The sequence below is a fragment of the Schistocerca nitens genome, chromosome 2, assembly GCF_023898315.1.
Source record: "Schistocerca nitens isolate TAMUIC-IGC-003100 chromosome 2, iqSchNite1.1, whole genome shotgun sequence".
Lineage (NCBI taxonomy): Eukaryota > Metazoa > Arthropoda > Insecta > Orthoptera > Acrididae > Schistocerca > Schistocerca nitens.
In genome coordinates, this window is record NC_064615.1 from 750,746,240 (window position 1) to 750,770,897 (window position 24,658).

The 24,658-nt window shown below is 44.0% G+C and overlaps 1 protein-coding gene across 1 annotated transcript in view; it reads left to right on the top strand.

Moving 5' to 3' along the window:
• LOC126234604 (uncharacterized) overlaps positions 1-24,658 on the top strand; it is an 85,550-nt gene that overhangs the window by 23,440 nt on the left and 37,452 nt on the right. The window contains exon 2 of the mRNA XM_049943328.1: positions 3,115-3,259. Within this exon, the coding sequence (XP_049799285.1) occupies positions 3,115-3,259 (145 nt within the window). The remainder of the gene's footprint in view (positions 1-3,114; positions 3,260-24,658) is intronic.

A 24,658-nucleotide genomic window follows, 5' to 3' on the forward strand; every position in this document is an offset into this window, starting at 1 on the left:
TGGCCTACACCTCGTTGTCTGTGTCAAAATGTTGTCTTCAAAGACAGCGGTTCATGTGACCAGAGATGAAACTCAGGGGGAGACAATTGCGGACTGTATTGTCGGTAATCTAACATTTCCATTTGAAAACGATGCAGGAGCATCTTCATTGCCCCTGCAGAATGCGGCTGAGAATTGTCTTGAAGAAGAACCAGCACGACAGTTATGTAATGTTAGCTGCATAGCTTCAGGCGAAATTTCTCACCAGGCCCTCGTACTTGGCGGCAGACACTATTTTCTAGACATCTTTACGCACTCACTGCGAGCTCAGAAATGAGAAGAGCGACGTGATGCTAACTGGGGTTATACTAGAGACACTACCCAACACATCTGTGCAAAGCTTTATCGGATTTTCATAGTCGTTTCCATTTCGCGACCGATCGGAGCTTACTTTCTGAACGCCCCTCGTAGTTTGTTTCCAAACAAGACTCGCAATACACATAATCGACGTTGCCCCTGTTGTGCAGATTTTTTATGTGCAAAAATAAATGGGGATGATAAATCAAACGAAATTCAGTTACTGTGTATGACCCACTAGAGAAACGGGTGCCTAATACCAAAACTGAAAATATCCATGAACAGCCTCAGAGATTTTGTCGGAGAAGTTCGGGTTCACGTAACATACGGAGCAGCCACGACGATCGGTGACAGTTACCGTGAGTTCCTTCCTCATCCCTACATGATGCGGTACCCTGTTTGTTGTTGATTACAGCGTTAATAAATGTATAAATGTTATTTACCGGTAATCCATTCACTATTGTATCACTAACGAAAGCTCTAAGCTTGATCAGCTGCTACTATCGAAATTATAAATGGAACCATAAAAATGTTTCTATACATACACAAACCAAATCACACACAAACTACTACCATAAATGAAATAACATTCATAATATTTCAGAATTATTGGACCAAGTACATAAATGTATACAGAAATTACTAGCTTTCTTGTAATCATAAAAGTATGCTGACTTGATGGCAAACTGCTGACTCCAAGAAGTAGAAAATTTAAACTGGAATTTTGTCTAACAGTACTTGAGAATGAATTTAACCACTTTCACGCCCTGTATTAGTTGCATACAAACAATCACTCTCATATTCTTCCATCATGACAATGAGTTATCGAACATTTTTCTGAAACAGAAGAAACGAGAAGAAAGGGAAAGCTGTAGGTGGGAAATCTCCCTACTACGTATTAAGCATTGCGTCATAGTGATACCTTTTTCGATTAAATATTGGGGTTCCCTGACTGTAGGTAAAGTTCGATACTATTAATGTAACTTAGTGTTGTCTATTCTGTCGACAGACTTTATTGCATTATTATAATTGAACGAGACGCACCCATGAAATATGTTTCACTGCGGATGCACAAGTATCGTTCGAACCCCTAAGGGAATCAGGAATTTGGGAGTAGGAGGTGTAACGGACGAAGAACCCTACAATGCGGCGTGCGATAAGCTGAGAACTAGGGTCTGACTAGAGGCGTGTCCGGTTGTTCGAGACGATTAAGGCAACCGTTCTAGAGAAGCACACCCTCGGGGTTCGAGTCCTGTTCTGGTAAAAATTCTCAGCTTTCGACATTGGAATACTGCAATTCCCTGTGCGGCTGGGAGTCATGAATTCCAATGTACCCTTTTTCGTTTCCTCTCTGTTCCTCAGTTTCATAAAATGAAGTGCAGGCCGCGTCATATTGTTTATTGCCTGTTCTGTCGGATATGCCGGACGGAACAAACAACAGTTATGTTAATAGTATCGACTTTATCTAGGGGAGGGAGGGGCCCAATATCTAATCAAAAAGGTATCACAATGACACGTTGTTGGATTTGTAGTAAGCAGTATTCTTTTGTTCTGGTGCTCTTTTCTGCTTTCGTTTGAAGGTATTTTCGTAATGCGAAAGTTAAATATGTTAAAGAAGCAAGTGTACTTCATAGTGTGCCTAACATAAATTCAAGACTTATACATAAAGTTTAGTTTTCTTTAAAAACAAAGTTTATTACCACTTACGTTATATGGTAAATCACACTACAGGCATGGGCCGGTTTTAAACCCTTTCAAATGTGCAAAAGTTATGATAAACTTAACGAAAGTCAGATAAAGGTATGTATTTATGGTAGAAAAAAAGAAAACTGATAAAATATTATGACTTTAATAGGTTCAGCCGGAAGTATTAAACAATTTATCGCAAGAAATCTCTTATGAAATTAATTGTAACTTAAGTTACAGGAAATGAAAAATATATTCATTATTAAAAACTTATGCACATAATTCCAGAATGAGACGAAGTGTGTGCTGATATGAAACTTCCTGGCAGATTAAAACTGTGTGCCGGACCGAGAATCGGGACCTTTGCCTATCGCGGTCAGTTGCTCTACCATCTCAGGTATCCAAGCACTACTCACGACCAGTTTCCATAGCTTCCGCCTGTACCACGTCCCGTACCTTCCTAACTTCACACTAGGTCTCCTGCGAAACTCCTGGAAGAAAGAGTATTGCGGAGACATGGCATTGCCACAGCCTGGGAGATGCTTCACTCTGCAAAAACATGTACACAGGCACTGAGGCTCTGGACTGTGTATTGTTCGCCTGTGGCTCAGTTATGCCTTTGTAATCGTTGGCTGGATATTGACAAATGAATCAAATGTATGACCACAAGTGTCCGATTTAAAAGATAATAAAGCCTGTTGGCCGTAGACATGATTTTATTAAGCTAAGTAACACCTTTTTTGAGCAGCCTAACAGTATAGTAATGAAATATTGGCTCCCAAATATGTGTATGGCGTAACTAACGTTTTGTAGTTCTAGCGAAATGTCAGCACCGCACAAAATGAAAATGAGTCCTGTTTAAATACTTCGTGACTGGGTTCAGGCAGGAAAAAGGAAAGCACATTTGTAGCTGCAAGTGATTCCATCTTGGGGACGAATTCCGGATTTCTTGTACTGCTACAGACATTGAAAGAATCTGCACAAAAGATGTGGCGCGTAATCTGTACTTGTTTCGTTATTTCGTAAGATATTGTCAGCCACTCTTGATGACAGCAGATATTATAGTGCTTAATATGGGCCTATCTTCGACAGGGGCGTGGCTGGTGGCGTCGAGCGCCGGCAGCTGCGAGAACCGCACCGACCGGCTGGACCAGTGCCTGAAGAAGTTGCCCGGCATGCTCCAGGACAGCGGCAGCGGGCTGCCCACGTCGCCACACCAGCTCGACATCTACTGCAGGCGAGTGGCCGCTGCCCGCAGCACGGAACAGCACCGAGGCGCTAGGGCTAGGCTGTGGACACCTGCAGAAGTGACGTCTAGCCCGTCGTGTCGAAACCTACCGTAGTCATTTGCTATTAGTGCTGAACGTCACTTAATATTCGCAAACTTGGTTTCAACTGTTGATAAATACTGGAAGTTACCTAAAAAGCAGATAACGAAATGGCGTATTTCCCAGCTCGTCACGTGCAATTAACAAGGAATTGTACTCCCAAAGGGTCATATTTTTTCATATTTCGCACTTATGTATGTGCGTAGTAAGATGTATATAATTCTGATGTAGTTCAATCGATTCTAAGCACTTACGAGAAATCGAGATTCAGAGTTTCAGGAGCCTGCTGGGTACAATACGAAAGCACTAGCTGTCAAGCAGCAGCTTCAGCGTAACAGGAAAAAGTGGTTCCCTAGAGGCCTGCACGTACAACGTTCTAACGGCGTCACAGTTTTTTTTTCTGACATTCTGCCAAACGTTTCGTACTCGCTGCCTGGACTCAAACCAGATTATGAACTGCTGTTCGTCTCACGCCTCGGTTTATAGCCTAGTTAGACTGCCGACGTGCACAATGCCCTTTGATGCTCTTTTTTTTACAGAGCACGTACTGACAGTTCGTGAAAACAAATTCCCTCAGTGTTCTTTAGGTCTAGTGGGAGAGACGGTCGACGACATTTTAGCAAACTCAGTTCCGGACCAGAAACTTTATTTAAACTGAAAACTCCATACCTATTTATCAGTTTGTCTGATATCTTTATTTCGATAGATTCCTTGATTACTTTGTTCCAGAAACTTGGATTTTGCTCCATTATACTGGTGTCATCGTTTTTCGTTTAATTATTACATTCGAGGCAGTGCTAAGAGCTCCCTGAACTGGAAAAAATCGAGGCTACGGCCGTCAGAGTCAAGTTCAACGGAGTCTACACCACACTGATATCGGTATACAACAGCCCTGTAGGCATCTCAACACGCGATATCAGCACATTACTCAACATTTCACCGCGAGTAATAGTCGCTGGAGATCTGAACGCAAAACACCCAGAATGGAATTCACGCATACGAAATCCCAACGGCAAAAAACTGTACGAACATTCGCTAGGCAGAAACTACATTATACTAGCGCCGACTGAACCGACGCACATTCCCTATCAGAGGGGACACAGGCCAGACGTGATAGACATGGCCCTCATCAAGGGCATTACAGCGACACTCAACGTTGCCGTTGAAAACGATCTGCCCTCAAACCACCAACCTGTAATACTATACATTGAGGAAACACTGTAGCACACGGAACAACGCAAGATGTTGGACTACGGGCGTGCGAATTGGACATTGTTCAAGCAAACGCTTGATAGCCACATCCCACCTATACACGAAATTAACGAAACAGGACAAATTGACGAGGCAGTATAAACCCTCACTAACGCCGTCCAGGACGCAATGGCAAGCACCATACCTGATCGCACCTCACAACAACGCTGTGCGGCCCTGCCCCAGGAAATCCTGGGCCTAATCTCAATGAGGAATCGCCTCAGGAGACAATGGCAGCGCACCAGGCGTCCGTACTTCAAACGGCACATTAACAGACTACAGGGCATCATACACGATAAAATACAAACACATAGAACACAACAGTGGAATCAAAAACTCGAAGGGCTGGACACCGCACGACCTGGAGTGTGGCAACTAGCCCGACACTTCACCAGGGAGAAAATATACACCCCAACGCTTCAAGGGCCTGACGGACCTGCATACTCAGCGGAAGAGAAAGCAGAACTAATGGCTCGAACACTCGCAGCGTCATTGACACCGAACCTGTTCACACTTGCTACTGACCAAGAGGTTATACGCATTCTAGCCCAACCATCGCGCGACGACATTCGACATGCTAGCACAGCCGAAGTCTCCTGGGCTATAATGCATTCCGCTGCTAGGAAAGCCCCTGGTCATGATGGCATTCAAAACCGTGTCCTCCAGGAGTTCACGGATAAAGCAACTGAGTACCTAACACACATAACGAATGCCATACTAAAACACCAACACTTCCCCGCCTTTTGGAAGACGGCCAAGGTCCTGATGTTCAGGAAGCCGGGGAAAGACCACAGCCTCCCACAAAATTACCGAACCATCAGCCTTCTGAGCTCGCCCAGTAAGATTGTTGAGAAGGTGATTCTCAAACGCATCACTAGGCACTGCATAACAAATGACATGCTGAGACCAGAGCAATTCGGCTTCAGGAATCACCACTCCACAACACAACAACTCCTACGGGTCGTTGAACATATAACACATGGCTTCAACGCAAACAAAGCTACAGGGGCAGTGTTCCTGGACATCGAAAAGGCTTTCGACCGTCTATGGCACAACGGCCTCATCCGCAAACTCAGCGACGCGGGATTCCCCGACGGGCTGCTGCGTCTAATACACTCATACCTCACAGACAAAAGTTTCAACGCTGACGTGCAGGGAAAACAATCAACACGACACGTATACACGCGGGAGTACCCCAGGGAAGCATCCTAGGGCCCCTACTGTTTAACCTCTACATAAACGATCTCCCAACCACACACAACACAATGATGGCAATCTACGCGGATGACACAGCCATCCTTGCGCAAGATTGGAAACCATCAAACATTACGTCACGCCTACAGACTGCACTCAGAGTGGCCGAGCCTTGGTTGGAGAAATGGCGTGTTAGAGTAAACGTCGACAAGTGCGAAGCCGTTCTGTTCACTAAAAGACCGAAGCAACTGCGCAAACACCGCTACTACAGACCAATAACTCTACACGCACGTCCAATATGTTTCCGCGAGAAAGTCAAATACCTCGGTGTCTGGCTGGACCGGAAATTACTCTGAGGGGATCACATACAACACATGACCAACCGAGCTAGCGCGAGGCTCAAACAGCTCTATCCTATGCTCAACAGGCGTAGCACACTGAACAGAAGGGTGTCGAGGTCCATGTACATGACACTTATCCGACCCCCCCCCCCCATGAACCATGGACCTTGCCGTTGGTGGGGAGGCTTGCGTGCCTCAGCGATACAGATGGCCGTACCGTAGGGGCAACCACAATGGAGGGGTATCTGTTGAGAGGCCAGACAAACATGTGGTTCCTGAAGAGGGGCAGCAGCCTTTTCAGTAGTTGCAGGGGCAACAGTCTGGATGATTGACTGATCTGGCCTTGTAACATTAACCAAAACGGCCTTGCTGTGCTGGTACTGCGAACGGCTGAAAGCAAGGGGAAACTACAGCCGTAATTTTTCCCGAGGACATGCAGCTCTACTGTATGATTAAATGATGATGGCGTCCTCTTGGGTAAAATATTCCGGAGGTAAAATAGTCCCCCATTCGGATCTCCGGGCGGGGACTACTCAAGAGGACGTCGTTATCAGGAGAAAGAAAACTGGCGTTCTACGGATCGGAGCGTGGAATGTCAGATCACTTAATCGGGCAGGTAGGTTAGAAAATTTGAAAAGGGAAATGGATAGGTTAAAGTTAGATATAGTGGGAATTAGTGAAGTTCGGTGGCAGGAGGAACAAGACTTTTGGTCAGGTGATTACAGGGTTATAAATACAAAATCAAATAGGGGTAATGCAGGAGTAGGTTTAATAATGAGTAAAAAAATAGGAGTGCGGGTTAGCTACTACAAACAGCATAGTGAACGCATTATTGTGGCCAAGATAGACACAAAGCCCATGCCTACTACAGTAGTACAAGTTTATATGCCAACTAGCTCTGCAGATGATGAAGAAATAGATGAAATGTATGACGAGATAAAAGAAATTATTCAGGTAGTGAAGGGAGACGAAAATGTAATAGTCATGGGTGACTGGAATTCGTCAGTAGGAAAAGGGAGAGAAGGAAACATAGTAGGTGAATATGGATTGGGGGGAAGGAATGAAAGAGGAAGCCGCCTTGTAGAATTTTGCACAGAGCATAACTTAATCATAGCTAACACTTGGTTCAAGAATCATGAAAGGAGGCTGTATACATGGAAGAAGCCTGGAGATACTGACAGGTTTCAGATAGATTATATAATGGTAAGACAGAGATTTAGGAACCAGGTTTTAAATTGTAAGACATTTCCTGGCGCAGATGTGGATTCTGACCACAATCTATTGGTTATGAACTGCAGATTGAAACTGAAGAAACTGCAAAAAGGTGGGAATTTAATGAGATGGGACCTGGATAAACTGAAAGAACCAGAGGTTGTAGAGAGTTTCAGGGAGAGCATAAGGGAACAATTGACAGGAATGGGGGAAATAAATACAGTAGAAGAAGAATGGGTAGCTCTGAGGGATGAAGTGGTGAAGGCAGCAGATGATCAAGTAGGTAAAAAGACGAGGGCTAATAGAAATCCTTGGGTAACAGAAGAAATATTGAATTTAATTGATGAAAGAAGAAAATATAAAAATGCAGTAAATGAAGCAGGCAAAAAGGAATACAAACGTCTCAAAAATGAAATCGACAGGAAGTGCAAAATGGCTAAGCAGGGATGGCTAGAGGACAAATGTAAGGATGTAGAGGCTTGTCTCACTAGGGGTAAGATAGATACTGCCTACAGGAAAATTAAAGAGACCTTTGGAGAGAAGAGAACCACATGTATGAATATCAAGAGCTCAGATGGAAACCCAGTTCTAAGCAAAGAAGGGAAGGCAGAAAGGTGGAAGGAGTATATAGAGGGTTTATACAAGGGAGATGTACTTGAGGACAATATTATGGAAATGGAAGAGGATGTAGATGAAGACGAAATGGGAGATACGATACTGCGTGAAGAGTTTGACAGAGCACTGAAAGACCTGAGTCGAAACAAGGCCCCGGGAGTAGACAACATTCCACTAGAACTACTGATGGCCTCGGGAGAGCCAGTCATGACAAAACTCTACCATCTGGTGAGCAAGATGTATGAGACAGGCGAAATACCCTCAGACTTCAAGAAGAATATAATAATTCCAATCCCAAAGAAAGCATGTGTTGACAGATGTGAAAATTACCGAACAGTCAGTTTAATAAGTCACAGCTGCAAAATACTAACGCGAATTCTTTACAGACGAATGGAAAAACTGGTAGAAGGCGACCTCGGAGAAGATCAGTTTGGATTCCGTAGAAATGTTGGAACACGTGAGGCAATACTGACCTTACGACTTATCTTGGAAGAAAGATTAAGAAAAGGCAAACCTACGTTTCTGGCATTTGTAGACTTAGAGAAAGCTTTTGACAATGTTGACTGGAATACTCTCTTTCAAATTCTGAAGGTGGCAGGGGTAAAATACAGGGAGCGAAAGGCTATTTACAATTTGTACAGAAACCAGATGGCAGTTATAAGAGTCGAGGGGCATGAAAGGGAAGCAGTGGTTGGGAAAGGAGTGAGACAGGGTTGTAGCCTCTCCCCGATGTTATTCAATCTGTATATTGAGCAAGCAGTAAAGGAAACAAAAGAAAAAGTCGGAGTAGGTATTAAAATTCATGGAGAAGAAGTAAAAACTTTGAGGTTCGCCGATGACATTGTAATTCTTTCAGAGACAGCAAAGGACTTGGAAGAGCAGTTGAACGGAATGGACAGTGTCTTGAAAGGAGGATATAAGATGAACATCAACAAAAGCAAAACGAGGATAATGGAATGTAGTCAAATTAAGTCGGGTGATGCTGAGGGAATTAGATTAGGAAATGAGATACTTAAAGTAGTAAAGGAGTTTTGCTATTTAGGGAGTAAAATAACCGATGATGGTCGAAGTAGAGAGGACATAAAATGTAGACTGGCAATGGCAAGGAAAGCGTTTCTGAAGAAGAGAAATTTGTTAACATCGAGTATAGATTTAGGTGTCAGGAAGTCGTTTCTGAAAGTATTTGTATGGAGTGTAGCCATGTATGGAAGTGAGACATGGACGATAACTAGTTTGGACAAGAAGAGAATAGAAGCTTTCGAAATGTGGTGCTACAGAAGAATGCTGAAGATAAGGTGGGTAGATCACGTAACTAATGAAGAGGTATTGAATAGGATCGGGGAGAAGAGAAGTTTGTGGCACAACTTGACTAGAAGAAGGGTTCGGTTGGTAGGACATGTTTTGAGGCATCAAGGGATCACAAATTTAGCATTGGAGGGCAGCGTGGAGGGTAAAAATCGTAGAGGGAGACCAAGAGATCAATACACTAAGCAGATTCAGAAGGATGTAGGTTGCAGTAGGTACTGGGAGATGAAGAAGCTTGCACAGGATAGAGTAGCATGGAGAGCTGCATCAAACCAGTCTCAGGACTGAAGACCACAACAACAAACAACAACGATGACGTACGCAGCTCCTGTCTGGGGATACGCTGCGCCTACACGCCTGCGCCGTCTGCAGCTCATACAAAACAAAGTACTTAAAATCGTAAGCAATGCTCCACGATACACACGCATCGCAGACCTTCACCGGGAATACCGACTTGAGACTCTCACGGAGGTAATCCACAAACTCACCACAAGACATTCGCAGAACCCGTTTATTCTGAATCTGGGGAACTACCACCATAACCATAGATGGAAACATAAAAGACCAAAAGACATACTTGTAAGGACATAACATTTATGGCCAAGCATACGCAAACATAACGGCACAGGCGAGCCCCTGTTAATCAGACGCCATTACTGGATATCCAGCTGAAATACACTGACGAATAACTGGCACCACACGGGGAAGCCGTACCGTACACTGCATGCAAACAAGCTCCACACATCCCCCACACAGTGAGATGATCTATGGCCGATCTCCCACTACTGTATAACGATCTTGATTGTTCCAGGAATGTACCAGCTGCAGCAACTGGGACACATCGCCATCGCTTGTCACGGTAATGATGCATGATACCTATACTAACAAATCCAACCTTGCATGAACTATCGCAGCTACTAAGCCACTACTGCTCTTGCTACCCATCCCACTGTCGCAGAGGTTTTTTTCCCACGGCACGAGCCATGGCACTTTTTTTCCCTCTGCTCTTCAAATCGCTACCCTCACTCGCGTTTCGTCCACTATCACCTGATGAACCATGTTAACGCGTAGCCTTACCCAGACGCACGGACAACATCACAGCCCAGCATCCTGTGATCCACTTACTAGACAACTAACATGTTTACGAAGGTGACAGTAGAACTTTTGGTTTGGTCACCACGTTGGTGCGGGCGTGGAGGGGCCTCATCTCTTATTACTGCTAAGCGACAACTGATTAGCGTGACTGTTTTAGTCGCGTGTGCCGCTGATGTTCCTTGCATCTCTCCTTGACTCTTCTGATGGTGTCACTTCAACTAAGATAAACGGTATTCTTTCTAATGTTAATTAGAATCTAAGTCCCCGAAAGCCGGTTTGTGCATTCCATGCAAATGTGGCATTTTGACAGACTGTCAAGAACAATCGAGGACAGCTGCAAGGTACTTCAGCCACACACACGACGGAAATGAACCAAGCGCAGCCTCCTATATAATAATGAATTGAAATACGATGAGATCAGTATCATGACCCAAATGCCAACTTTCTGGGAGAGCATGATTGTGGAACCTATCGGAATAAAGATGTCAGAAAAGAGCGATGGAGGTTCTAGTTTAAATAACACTTTGGTGTGGCACTCAATTTATTAAATCTTGCCGACAATCATTTCTCTGAGAGTTGGGAAACGTTTACGGAATCTGTGTTTCACGGAGTAGCAGTGCGTGCTCTATCAAACAAAAGGGTATCAATGGGCGCGAGAACGTCGGAAATCGAACTCACCTATAAATAGCGGCATGAGACCAGTAATAGCTCACAGTCTGGTTGGACTCCTGGCAGCAAGTACACACAAGGTCAAAACTCGCAGTGGCAGGCCGGTGTGGCCGAGTGGTTCTAGGCGCTTCTGTCTGGAACCGCGCGACCGCTACGGTCAAAGGTTCGAATCCTGCCACGGGCATGGCTGTGTGTGATGTCCTTAGGTTAGTTAGGTTTAAGTAGTTCTAAGTTCTAGGGGACTGATGACCACAGATGTTAAGTCCCATAGGCTCAGAGCCATTTGAACCATTTGAGCCACTCGCAACACCTGAAGAAGACAGATAGGTCGATCGTCGAAATATTGTCCGCAGTATGGAAACAACAACTCGGCTGAACACCCAAAAACTCATTATTAATCAGTTGCAATGAGATAACCTGTGAGATTAAATAATAATAATGGTAATAATAATAATTATTATGACTTTAGGACCAGAATGAATATTGTCTCGTTAAGATTACATGACCTCGGCTTTGTCGTGCTGCATCAGTGTCATCTATGGTATCTGACTCTGTGTTGAAATACTCATGGTTAGCGTTGCAAAGGATATCTGAATGGCCACTTTTTTAAAATTTTAATGAATCGTTTCCAGAATGAATTTTCACTGTGCAGGGGAGTGTGTTCACATTACATACTTTACGGCAGTGAAAACTGTAAACTACCCTGGGACTCAAGGGCAAGTACTCTATGGAGTGAGCTCCTTTTTTTAATCTTTTACGACCTCTATCCTCCCCTAGACCAGAGGTCTAAGGATAACGTCCTGGGTGCAGGATTAAATCCAGCCAGTGCGTAAATTCCGAATAAAAATAGCCAGTAATGCCACCAAAGATTTTCGGCACAAGAGGTCACCCCCATTCAGACAACGGCCTTGTCAAAGGAGGCGGAGAAGTGGGCAGATTTCAGAGTACTCCATTGCACGTGGGGTGCGAAACTGCCCTTAAAAGACTGAAATATCAGCAATGGTTAACGACATGAGGGAGCACAAGACAACGGAACTCACTGCATTAAAAACAAACTTGGTGTATTCACACCACATGTGGCCCATAATTAAAAAAGTGTCATGATGATCTCTCCGTTGGCTCCCCAGTTGGATTCCCGGCAAGGGACCACCAAGAGGGAGGTGACCATGAGAAAAACGCGGAACATCCAATGAAAGGGTAACATTCTACAAGTCGGAATTTGAACGTGATAGGGAAGCTAGAAAATCTGAAAAGGGCGACGCACAATCTATTTGTAGTGTTTTGCCAGTGAAGAGAAATGGAAAGAAGACCAGGCTTTCTGACCACAGAGCTATAGGCTAATAATAGCAGCAGCAGGGAACGGTATGCAGGAGTAGGATTCGTTGTAATTAAGAAGGTAGTCCAGAGACAGTGGCTGTGAAAGGCTCATTGACAGGTTGTTCTCATGAGATTCAACACCAAATCAAAACCAACAGCATTTGTTCAGATAAGCATGCCGACGTCGCAAGCAGAATATGACAAGAAAGGGTAGTAGTCGAGGATATTGAACGAGTAATTCAGTGCGTAAAATGAGATGAACATCAAATAGTCATGTAGGTTTGGAATGCGGTTGTAGGGGAAAGAGTAGAAGAAAGGGTTACGGGAGAATGTAGGCTTTTAGCAGCAGTACGAGAGTAGAAACAGTAACTGAATTCTGCAAAAATATTGAAGTACACTCCTGGAAATTGAAATAAGACCACCGTGAATTCATTGTCCCAGGAAGGGGAAACTTTATTGACACATTCCTGGGGTCAGATACATCACATGATCACACTGACAGAACCACAGGCACATAGACACAGGCAACAGAGCATGCACAATGTCGGCACTAGTACAGTGTATATCCACCTTTCGCAGCAATGCAGGCTGCTATTCTCCCATGGAGACGATCGTAGAGATGCTGGATGTAGTCCTGTGGAACGGCTTGCCATGCCATTTCCACCTGGCGCCTCAGTTGGACCAGCGTTCGTGCTGGACGTGCAGACCGCGTGAGACGACGCTTTATCCAGTCCCAAACATGCTCAATGGGGGACAGATCCGGAGATCTTGCTGGCCAGGGTAGTTGACTTACACCTTCTAGAGCACGTTGGGTGGCACGGGATACATGCGGACGTGCATTGTCCTGTTGGAACAGCAAGTTCCCTTGCCGGTCTAGGAATGGTAGAACGATGGGTTCGATGACGGTTTGGATGTACCGTGCACTATTCAGTGTCCCCTCGACGATCACCAGTGGTGTACGGCCAGTGTAGGAGATCGCTCCCCACACCATGATGCCGGGTGTTGGCCCTGTGTGCCTCGGTCGTATGCAGTCCTGATTGTGGCGCTCACCTGCACGGCGCCAAACACGCATACGACCATCATTGGCACCAAGGCAGAAGCGACTCTCATCGCTGAAGACGACACGTCTCCATTCGTCCCTCCATTCACGCCTGTCGCGACACCACTGGAGGCGGGCTGCACGATGTTGGGGCGTGAGCGGAAGACGGCCTTACGGTGTGCGGGACCGTAGCCCAGCTTCATGGAGACGGTTGCGAATGGTCCTCGCCGATACCCCAGGAGCAACAGTGTCCCTAATTTGCTGGGAAGTGTCGGTGCGGTCCCCTACGGCACTGCGTAGGATCCTACGGTCTTGGCGTGCATCCGTGCGTCGCTGCGGTCCGGTCCCAGGTCGACGGGCACGTGCACCTTCCGCCGACCACTGGCGACAACATCGATGTACTGTGGAGACCTCACGCCCCACGTGTTGAGCAATTCGGCGGTACGTCCACCCGGCCTCCCGCATGCCCACTATACGCCCTCGCTCAAAGTCCGTCAACTGCACATACGGTTCACGTCCACGCTGTCGCGGCATGCTACCAGTGTTAAAGACTGCGATGGAGCTCCGTATGCCACGGCAAACTGGCTGACACTGACGGCGGCGGTGCACAAATGCTGCGCAGCTAGCGCCATTCGACGGCCAACACCGCGGTTCCTGGTGTGTCCGCTGTGCCGTGCGTGTGATCATTGCTTGTACAGCCCTCTCGCAGTGTCCGGACACACCGGTGTCAATGTGTTCTTTTTTCCATTTCCAGGAGAGTAGTACTAGCGAGTACTGTGTTCGAGAATCAGAAGCAAAGGAAGCATATCTCGAAAAAGCCACGGGTCGCTGGTAGGTGCGAGCTGGATTACATAATGATCGGACAAAGATTCCGGAAACGGATGGTGCATTGTAAGATGTACTCAAGAGCAGGTCTAGACTCTGTTCACAATGTACTGGTGGTGAAAAGTAGGCTGAAGTGTAACATAATCGTCTAAATGAATCAACGTGGCAGGAAGCTGGATACGAAAGTACTGACGAATGATGAAAAGCGTTTGAAGTTTTCTAAGGATGTGTAGGCTGTGATAAGGAAGAAAAGTGGACATCTTTAAAAGGGCAGTCACTGATAATGGACAGACAAACTTAGCCATAAGGAAGGTAACTGCTAAGAAAACTTGGACAACGAAAGAAAGAAGCAGAAAAGTATTCAGTGAAAGCCAAAAATACAGCAATACAAATCACATAGAATTGAAATAAATAAAAACGCGGAGAAACCAATGCGAGTTTGCTGCATTAAAAATGTTAAGAAATCAGAAGCGAAATGATGGTAGGAAGGACTGGCTCGTGACATAGGAAAGGGTAAACAGCTTTCGGTGAAATTAAAACCAAGAGTGACAGACAACATTAGCCGTGAGCTTTCTGAGATTTGCGCCGCAGTGCCCTTATTAAAATAGAGTGCCGTTCCTCTTTTTGAATATCACGGTCATGGTTCTGTCGGTATTCTTGTGAATTTATGAACTGCTCCAAGCTATGTTTCGATCTTTGCGACTTCTATGTCTTCTTTCATTTTCGAATACAAAGCCGTTTCGTAATCCGCAGGGGAAGCTTCTACATCAGCCTACTTGCTGTATTTGGTGTCCTTGTTATCCCGCCCGCCGCGATACTTGGATCATGTGGAAAATGAATGTGACCAGCAAAGTCTCATACACGAACTTTGAGGCCGGCGGACGTTTAGCGTACTATATTCGTAATCTTTGCTTTGATCCGTTAGTCTGCCGCGATATTTTGGAGGCAACCTATTGGTCCAGAACAGCGTTGCGGCTGCGCCAGAAAATAATGTTCATCTCACTTTATCTAGCTAGCTTGACTGCATAGGTTCACCTTACTTTGTCTGATCCAGAAAAATATGCCTGACTGAAATTTCGGTCTCGCTTCAGAGGCTTACTCGACCTCAACGTCCGTTTGTGCTGGAGGGATTCAACATTCCTACATCCATCATGAGGCAAGTATTTTACAGATTAATGAAACGCGGTGTAATCTGAAAGCTTGATTGGCCACATAGCACACTGAACGATGTTTTTATGTAGAATCTATCAAGACGGCTAGTCACTACGATACAGTGTAAAGTACGGTATCGTTTTCATTCGCCAACGAAAGGCACTTCCGCTGCTATTGCGTGTAGCTGCTGCTCCGAATAATTGTAACCTGAGGTTTGACCGTCTTCTCCAACCAGAATTATCAGTCTACGCAAAGGTTTCAATAGCTGCGTTGTATAAACGTTGTATGAGTCATGCCTTTCCTCTCTGCAATTCGTTCCCGAGGGATACAAATTTTTATTGATTCCGGGTTGTGGTACCGAGTGGCTACGTCTCGCCCGAAGGGAGAAACGGCCTGAGGGTTGAATACGATCCGTTGTTTGAAAATGATCATAGTGTCCAATACTCAGAATTGCGTCGCAACGCGTCGTCACTGTACACACTGACGGAAAATATAGGGTCACCAAGAAGGACAAGGAATTGGTCGGCATAAACAAAAGTTGATAGACGTGTTTCTACATATGAACGATTATATGTACCTAAATTTATATGTACCTAAATTTATATGTACCTAAATTTCGCACCAGTCGCGTAAGAGTGGCGCTAGTAGCAAATCAGGTTTGCTTTAAATACGCACTGTAACGGTCGTGAGCGTTAGTCACCTTTGAGGTTGGACATGGTTAGTTGATGTTTGTCAAAAATGCCTTATGGCGACAAAGACCTCACTGGGTCAGAACAAGATCGTGTAACAGGGCAACAAGAAATTGAATGTTTCTTCTGCGATACTGCTCAAAGACTTCGTAGGAAAGTATCCACTACACATGCCTGCTGGCAGCGGTGATCATGGGAATGTTCATTCGCAAGGAGACCAGGCTTCGGAAGACCACTTCCGAGATGGAAGGCCATCGTGTTCTGCCTACGGTCTGGCGCATCGTACTACATCTTCAGCAGCAATATGAGCAGCATTTGGCACCATACTGACACAACAAACTGTTACAAATTATTTACTTCCAGGAACCTCCGAGCCAGACGTCCTATAGCGTACATTTCACTGACTCTAGATCACTACCATTCACATCAGTTATGTCAAGTGAGGGTTCACTGGAATAACTGGTGGAGTCTGTTGTCTTTTCTTATGAAAGCTGATTCAGCCTTCGTGTCAGTGATGGCCGTGTATTCGTTAGAAGAAGGGCACTCCAGTACCTGCAACCAACTGGTCCGCGTGACTGGACCTACGCCTGAAGTTATGGGCTGGGTACCATGTTATAAGACAGCAGGAGCACTCCCGTGGCTATCCGTGGTCCCTGACTGCAAAACTGACCGTGCATCTGGTGATTCATGTTGCCATTCATGCAAGTCCTATACTTTAGCGGTTGTAATACCTCTCTTGGCCATTCCGCGCAGTCTGGGCAATGATTGTTCAAAGAAAAGGAATGAATGGTATTGCAGGGTAGTTCTAAAATGATGCAGTTGGAAAGGATTACTGTTGGTTTTAGGGTGGCTGACATGATCTGTATTTGTGAGACGACTTAATTCATGGTATAAGCGGGATAGCGTAGCACGGTTATAAATTTCAAGAAAGCCACGGGTTTGTTAGTACCAATTCATGGAACATACAGCAGGTATAATTCAGCACTCCTCTTCAGTACGAAGAACAACTTTCATTTTGAGGCCAAATAAGTATGGATATTTCAGCTTGATCCACATTTATTTTTATACATATTTTGCACGTCGTTTCTCCAGTGAACAGGTAGTACGGTTGAGTTGGGTCTGAGGCTGCCATAAGCTTTTAATTGGTTTCTAAACGTTTACAACAGTCACTGGTGCCGATCTCGATGTGTAGGATTGGCGTTCTAAGACAAGGTGTGTGAAATCGTTGTGTTTTTCCATTGCCAATGTTCAGCCTTTGACATATAGCCCGACCGGTACCCGGCTGCCGCAAGGTGTATGTCTGCACCGAGCGCGACATGGGACGTGCAACATGGCCACGCTGACAAGGCTACGTGCGCAAAATGGCAACAGTGTAGACTGTGGCAGTTCCTGGAGGAAATCTTCAATTTCAGCTGTTGCAGTATGTATACGCACGTCGTCTTTTAGTAAACTGGACGTCTTCTGAGTGCAACATCTTGCGGTCGAGATTTAAGTTTTCGATATGAAGAAAATGATTACATTTCTACTGATTCTGATTTCATGTTACGAAAGGTTTTCAAAAAAATAAGTGCGACCAGAGCAATGACAGAGAGCTGAACGAAGCTGTGTCACGATTCCTCTGTGGAGCCATGCTTGCCTCGTGATCTAAGGCAAGGGGAGTTGCTGGTTCAGATTTCGTTGGACTACTGATGCATATCGCTTGAGTTTTTTTTCTTCTTTTCTCTCTGCAGTGAGAACGGAATTCAGTAACAAAATGTTAAGAAAGCCTTTGCATTGCGCCAAATGAACAATCAGCATAATTTTATTTTTAATCGTCAACTTCTTCTGTAATCCAAAAAGTTCAGTCATTATTAATTAATTATTAATTATTATTAATTAATTATTAATTGTTATTGTTACCATTATTGTTGTTATTAATTCACTCGCAACAGCTTCTCTGCTCTTAGTTGATACCGATGCAAATGACCAGTGAATATGGAAGAAAGGAACGTTGGATATTTCGTCACGACAAATATACACATTTACCTCGGCGTCTTCTTGTCAGGCCTGCAGGAAAATCCCAGTAGAAAAAGACACCAGGAGGCCAGTAACGCAGGCAGAGCTCTGCAACTATTTGCGCTGAATCAACACCACGATGACAGATAAATTCGTGTCGCAGCATATTACTCAACAAGGAAATATGTACTATGGACTATGTCACTGCTACAGTTAGTTACTCATTTGTGACCACGAATGTAGTTTACCATTGGTTCAGCTGCTGTTTGTATGTATCTAATTTTGTTCTGATGCTGTTCGAATGTTCGTAAATTTGGGTTTCATCTTGCTTTCAATTACAGAGATAAGTAAACTAACATGGAAATTCCGGTCAAAGAAATACTTCTTTCTCTTGTGACACTCGATTTCTAATACATTTCGTAAGCCTTCTAGCCACAATGTAGTAGGGCTGCTTCACGACTGCCAAGCGACGAAACTCAAAAAAGTCTTGGGAAACACTCAAAAAACCATCAGTGAGACGTATTTGAATTATTTTCATCATTTAAGGACCAAGCAAGAGGGCAACATCACCAAGGCAAAGAAAATGCTTGTTAGTATCTCAATGCGAAGAACGTGTTAAGGATAGAATTGAACATTGTCCATTCCTACAGCTTAGTTTTTGTGTTATGAACATAATTTTCATTTTATTCTCTTCTGTATCCTCAAATGATGACTGTGTGGCATCGAAATTTAGTTAACTGCACTTCCTCTTGCCTACATCGTCACCGACATACTTCTACATTTTCATGGTAGTCGTGAAATTCTATTAGTGTGTAGCGCAAGACTGCACATAAACACAGTAGAAATGCAAAGGGTTAGATATCTTTCTGTTTCGTGACATGTGGGGCAAAGTTCATTTCTAATTACTTTTTATCCCAAACCAATGAGTTTCGCTTCAAACTTTCAAAGTATCTGTTGTATTCATTTGGATGTTGGGAATATCTTAATCCTGATAGAATATTATAAACTTCAACGTTTCAGATTCCGTACGCTGCATCAGTGGAAACTAATATCAATAACTTTGCTACCCTGCTGAAATTTCGTAACAAAAAAAAAAAAAGTGTGTGAAATCTTATGGGACTCAACTGCTAAGGTCATCAGTCCCTAAGCTTACACACTACTTAACCTAAATTATCCTAAAGACAAACACACCCACCCATGCCCGAGGGAGGACTCGAACCTTCGCCGTGACCAGCCGCACAGTCCATGACTGCAGCGCCTGAGACCGCTCGGCTAATCCTGCGCGGCAGAAATTTCGTAACACCGGCGTTAACAGACACATCGACACCGGAAAGCTTAAAAATGTGGAATGTCGCAGGAATGCCATATAACTAGATAGCCTGAAGGGCAACGTTAGAAGTTATCGGGAGAAGATTTTACGTAAAAGTCAAACGCGCTAGCGCCTTCTTTTCTCACAGCCCATATAAGACGAGCACAAGCTTTCCGTTACACAGCCACCCCTAACACAGCTAAGGTATAACGTGGTTGTCGTTATTTGGCAATCATACGATAGTGAATTTACTGTCATGTGTGTTCCTAAATTGTTCTGCTAAATTAGCTTAGGATTTCCTTTCTACTTCGATGCGTCATGCTACATAACACTCAAAAAGTTGAGTCACTGAGACATAAAATTTAATTCGTCGACTGCTGAAATGTCCCACTTCACATAATGAAGAACTGTTCTTATCTATAACGTTACTTTATAAGGTTCAGTGAGCAATATCGCCTTGAAAGGGCGTGGCCGTAGGTAAGATGTTAGTGGTTTCGCACATATCTTGAGGTGTAAGGGTGGTATGAATGTCAGTTCGAACGTCACTGCAGGCGAGTGCATATTAGGTTCTTATGTTGCCTTTTGTTGAATGGAGCTGTAGGTTGCTAGAAGAAATTGTTTAACAAAATGCTAAGGTAACTTTAATACATTAAATTTTATCACAAGCTCCACTCAGTAAACTATGTGAATGTAGTCATAGACATCTGCTTAGTGAACACCTTGCTGGTTCACTATACGAACGTCTTTGAAGTACTTCGACATTACCGTCAACGATGCGAATTTGAGGCTTGTTCGTCGGGTAGAACCCATTTGTCAATGGAATAGTTATGAAGTGAATATACAGTAGTTCCACTGACCCAAATGTATGTAATACCAATTAGGCACGTTTACTTACACCAGAGTTAGCAACTTCTTTCCACTTTGTATAGCCGGCCGAAGTGGCCGTGCGGTTAAAGGCGCTGCAGTCTGGAACCGCGAGACCGCTACGGTCGCAGGTTCGAATCCTGCCTCGGGCATGGATGTTTGTGATGTCCTTAGGTTAGTTAGGTTTAAGTAGTTCTAAGTTCTAGGGGACTAATGACCTCAGCAGTTGAGTCCCATAGTGCTCAGAGCCATTTGAACCACTTTGTATAGTTTCATAAATGGGCAATTAAGTTGGTTTAAGTCTAGCTGAAATCCTTAACTTTCACTTTCGGTCAGCTTCAAGATCTCCATGAACACATATGTGGACCTCAAAATGTGCACGCTGCCTGTGTTGGTATAAACCATGCACTACAACGTAATGACATAACTTATCGCATACATTTACGCTAAAAAAATCAAACAATGACAGTAAAAAGCATTACACCACTGTTACTAACTGTGGTTTGACGAAAACATACTAATTCCTGACGAAAAACTGCATAAAGAAATCATTTAAAAGGAAAAGAAACAATACGTAAATCATTATTATTAACGTTAAACATTTTAGTGAGGTATTCTGACAATGTCACAAAACATATAATTAGTTTTGGGTGATACTTCTTGCATATTAGAGTAATACAATAGTCAACACATTAAAACGGGTCGCCTGCCTCAGAAGCTAACGAACGTGGAATGCAAATCTAAGTCATTTTCTGTGGAGCATCGCTCAAAATCACTAAATCATTTAATACTATTCAGAAGGAAAACGATATCTGATTTTACCAGGTGCCAGCAAATGGGTGTCAGAGACCTCTGGTATTTGTGGCATTCAACGGTAGACAGACCGTCGAGAAATCTTTCTCAAAAATGTTATTGGACATACCTGTTATTACCGATGTGTCAGAAACTGAAATACATTGTAGCTATGCCACCATTACACTCAAGATATCAGCGTTCAGACGAGAAACGCTATAAAAATTTACACAAATAGTCTAGACATTGTGGAGTAGTGATTACAAAAATTATTATGAAAAAACAAAAAATTTGAGCTTTTTGGAAATTAAGTTTTAATTTTTTTATGAAACTCCATGACGAACATGGCCAACAAAATCCGTAAATTTGCAAAAAAAAACTAGTTCTCCTCAAAGAAAACTTTAGTCCCAATCGAAAAATATTAAACGAGAAAGCTGTAGGATTTGAAAAGATCTGTCGACTGCTTTTTCGAGAATAATCGAAAGAAATGTTAGAAGTTGGGTTCTATGTAACACGTTAAATAATTAATGTTCTCATACTTGCTATTTACCGCATGTATAGCCCGCGGTAAGTCAAAGAAGTGCTTGATTTAAAAATTTAAAAAATGTTAAATATTTTCCGAGGTATATGGCCTTCCTGAATAAAAGGGCTCTCTGCATTATTGGCTAGATCTTCTCACTGCACAGCTTTTCAGTAAGGGTCTTAGACTTATTTTCTTCGCAAAGAGTTGTCGTATCCTACAATTAAGTAATTTTTACGATTTTATTAATTTTAAGGATCGAAAAATGACTTCGAGAAACTTGCGCTTTTAATGGTCATGTTGTTTTAACTGTCTCAAATTTTAGTTTATGAAAATAACTTTTAAAGAAAGAAGTTGCCGACCTTTTTTCAAGAATTAAATAAATACAAAAAAGAATTACACGAACTTTTGGAGCAGACACGAAAAAAATAGGGAATGCAATTAACGTTTTATTGCCACGTGCTTGATGGAAATTAATATTGAATATCCAATAAAAAGATACTGGGATATGTTTCACTGATTTTCAGTTATTAGTAATTGAGGAATAAAGTGAAGCGTGCAAGCGTAGAGTGCGTCAGCTGTAGAGGGCGGCGGAGTGTGGAGGAGGAAGGGTAGTTGACGGGGAGGGGACGAATCAGCGCACCCTCTCTGAAAAATGGTTATAAATCGCCCACGCTTTCATAGTCTCCGATATCTCGGTTTCTGAACTTCATACAAAAATCATTTTATACACTCCTGGAAATGGAAAAAAGAACACATTGACACCGGTGTGTCAGACCCACCATACTTGCTCCGGACACTGCGGAAGGGCTGTACAAGCAATGATCACACGCACGGCACAGCGGACACACCAGGAACCGCGGTGTTGGCCGTCGAATGGCGCTAGCTGCGCAGCATTTGTGCACCGCTGCCGTCAGTGTCAGCCAGTTTGCCGTGGCATACGGAGCTCCATCGCAGTCTTTAACACTGGTAGCATGCCGCGACGGCGTGGACGTGAACCGTATGTGCAGTTGACGGACTTTGAGCGAGGGCGTATAGTGGGCATGCGGGAGGCCGGGTGGACGTACCGCCGAATTGATCAACACGTGGGGCGTGAGGTCTCCACAGTACATCGATGTTGTCGCCAGTGGTCGGCGGAAGGTGCACGTGCCCGTCGACCTGGGACCGGACCGCAGCGACGCACGGATGCACGCCAAGACCGTAGGATCCTACGCAGTGCCGTAGGGGACCGCACCGCCACTTCCCAGCAAATTAGGGACACTGTTGCTCCTGGGGTATCGGCGAGGACCATTCGCAACCGTCTCCATGAAGCTGGGCTACGGTCCCGCACACCGTTAGGCCGTCTTCCGCTCACGCCCCAACATCGTGCAGCCCGCCTCCAGTGGTGTCGCGACAGGCGTGAATGGAGGGACGAATGGAGACGTGTCGTCTTCAGCGATGAGAGTCGCTTCTGCCTTGGTGCCAATGATGGTCGTATGCGTGTTTGGCGCCGTGCAGGTGAGCGCCACAATCAGGACTGCATACGACCGAGGCACACAGGGCCAACACCCGGCATCATGGTGTGGGGAGCGATCTCCTACACTGGCCGTACACCACTGGTGATCGTCGAGGGGACACTGAATAGTGCACGGTACATCCAAACCGTCATCGAACCCATCGTTCTACCATTCCTAGACCGGCAAGGGAACTTGCTGTTCCAACAGGACAAGGCACGTCCGCATGTATCCCGTGCCACCAAACGTGCTCTAGAAGGTGTAAGTCAACTACCCTGGCCAGCAAGATCTCCGGATCTGTACCCCATTGAGCATGTTTGGGACTGGATGAAGCGTCGTCCCACGCGGTCTGCACGTCCAGCACGAACGCTGGTCCAACTGAGGCGCCAGGTGGAAATGGCATGGCAAGCCGTTCCACAGGACTACATCCAGCATCTCTACAATCGTCTCCATGGGAGAATAGCAGCCTGCATTGCTGCGAAGGGTGGATATACACTGTACTAGTGCCGACATTGTGCATGCTCTGTTGCCTGTGTCTATGTGCCTGTGGTTCTGTCAGTGTGATCATGTGATGTATCTGACCCCAGGAATGCGTCAATAAAGTTTCCCCTTCCTGGGACAATGAATTCACGGTGTTCTTATTTCAATTTCCAGGAGTGTATTTACTCTGGGCTACTTTGACGAGTTAATAACAAATGTTATTGTAATTTTCACCTTAAAAGCAAAACAGCACCGGAAATATTTACTTTTAATATTTTACATTTCAGTGTAGCGCGCGCCAGTTCCCTTCACTCTGCAGCCCGCTGCAGCTGACGCACTGCGCGCTTACATGTTTCATTTTATTACGCTGTTGCTAATGCTAAAAGTTAATTAAACATATCCTAGAATTTTTTCCAGAGAACATAAGTATTCAGTATTAACTTCCATGATGCGCATCGGTGTAAAATGTTAATTGCGTTCACTAGATTTTTTTTAATTCGCGAAAAAATGTCAGCGACTTGTTAAGAATTTTCATTATCTAAAAATGTTGCTACTTAAAAAAAAACACGACCAACAAAAGCGCAAATTTTTCGAAATTATTTTTTTATCCTTACAATTAATTATTTAAAAGCGTGGTAGCACAACTCTTCCCGAAGAAAATAAGCCCAAAATAGTTACTGCAGAGTCATCAGCTGAGAAGATCTAGCCAATTATTGAGAGCGCCTTTTTTATTTCAAAATGTCGATGTATGTAAAATAATAATTAATATTTTTCATTTTTCAAACAGGTATTATTTTGACTTAGTACAGTCTATACTTAAATACTTACAGTAAATAGAAAGTATGAGAATGTGAATGTTAACGAGTTAAAGAGAACCCAATTTAAACGGAATTGTCGATAGACCTCGAAACTAAATAAAGTAATCGGTAGTCATAATAAGCAAACAAAAATCAGTCCACATATGTTTTTAAGCCCTACAACTTTCTCATTCAGCATTCTTCCATCAGAGCTATAGGAGTATGCTTATTTAAGAAAACCCCAGTTTTGCAATTTCCCTCATCTTTTTGGCCGTATGAGCTGTCTTGGATCGAGTCATGAGAAAGAAACTATTTAAAATTTAATTTTCTATACGTTGTGATTTTTGTTTTTAT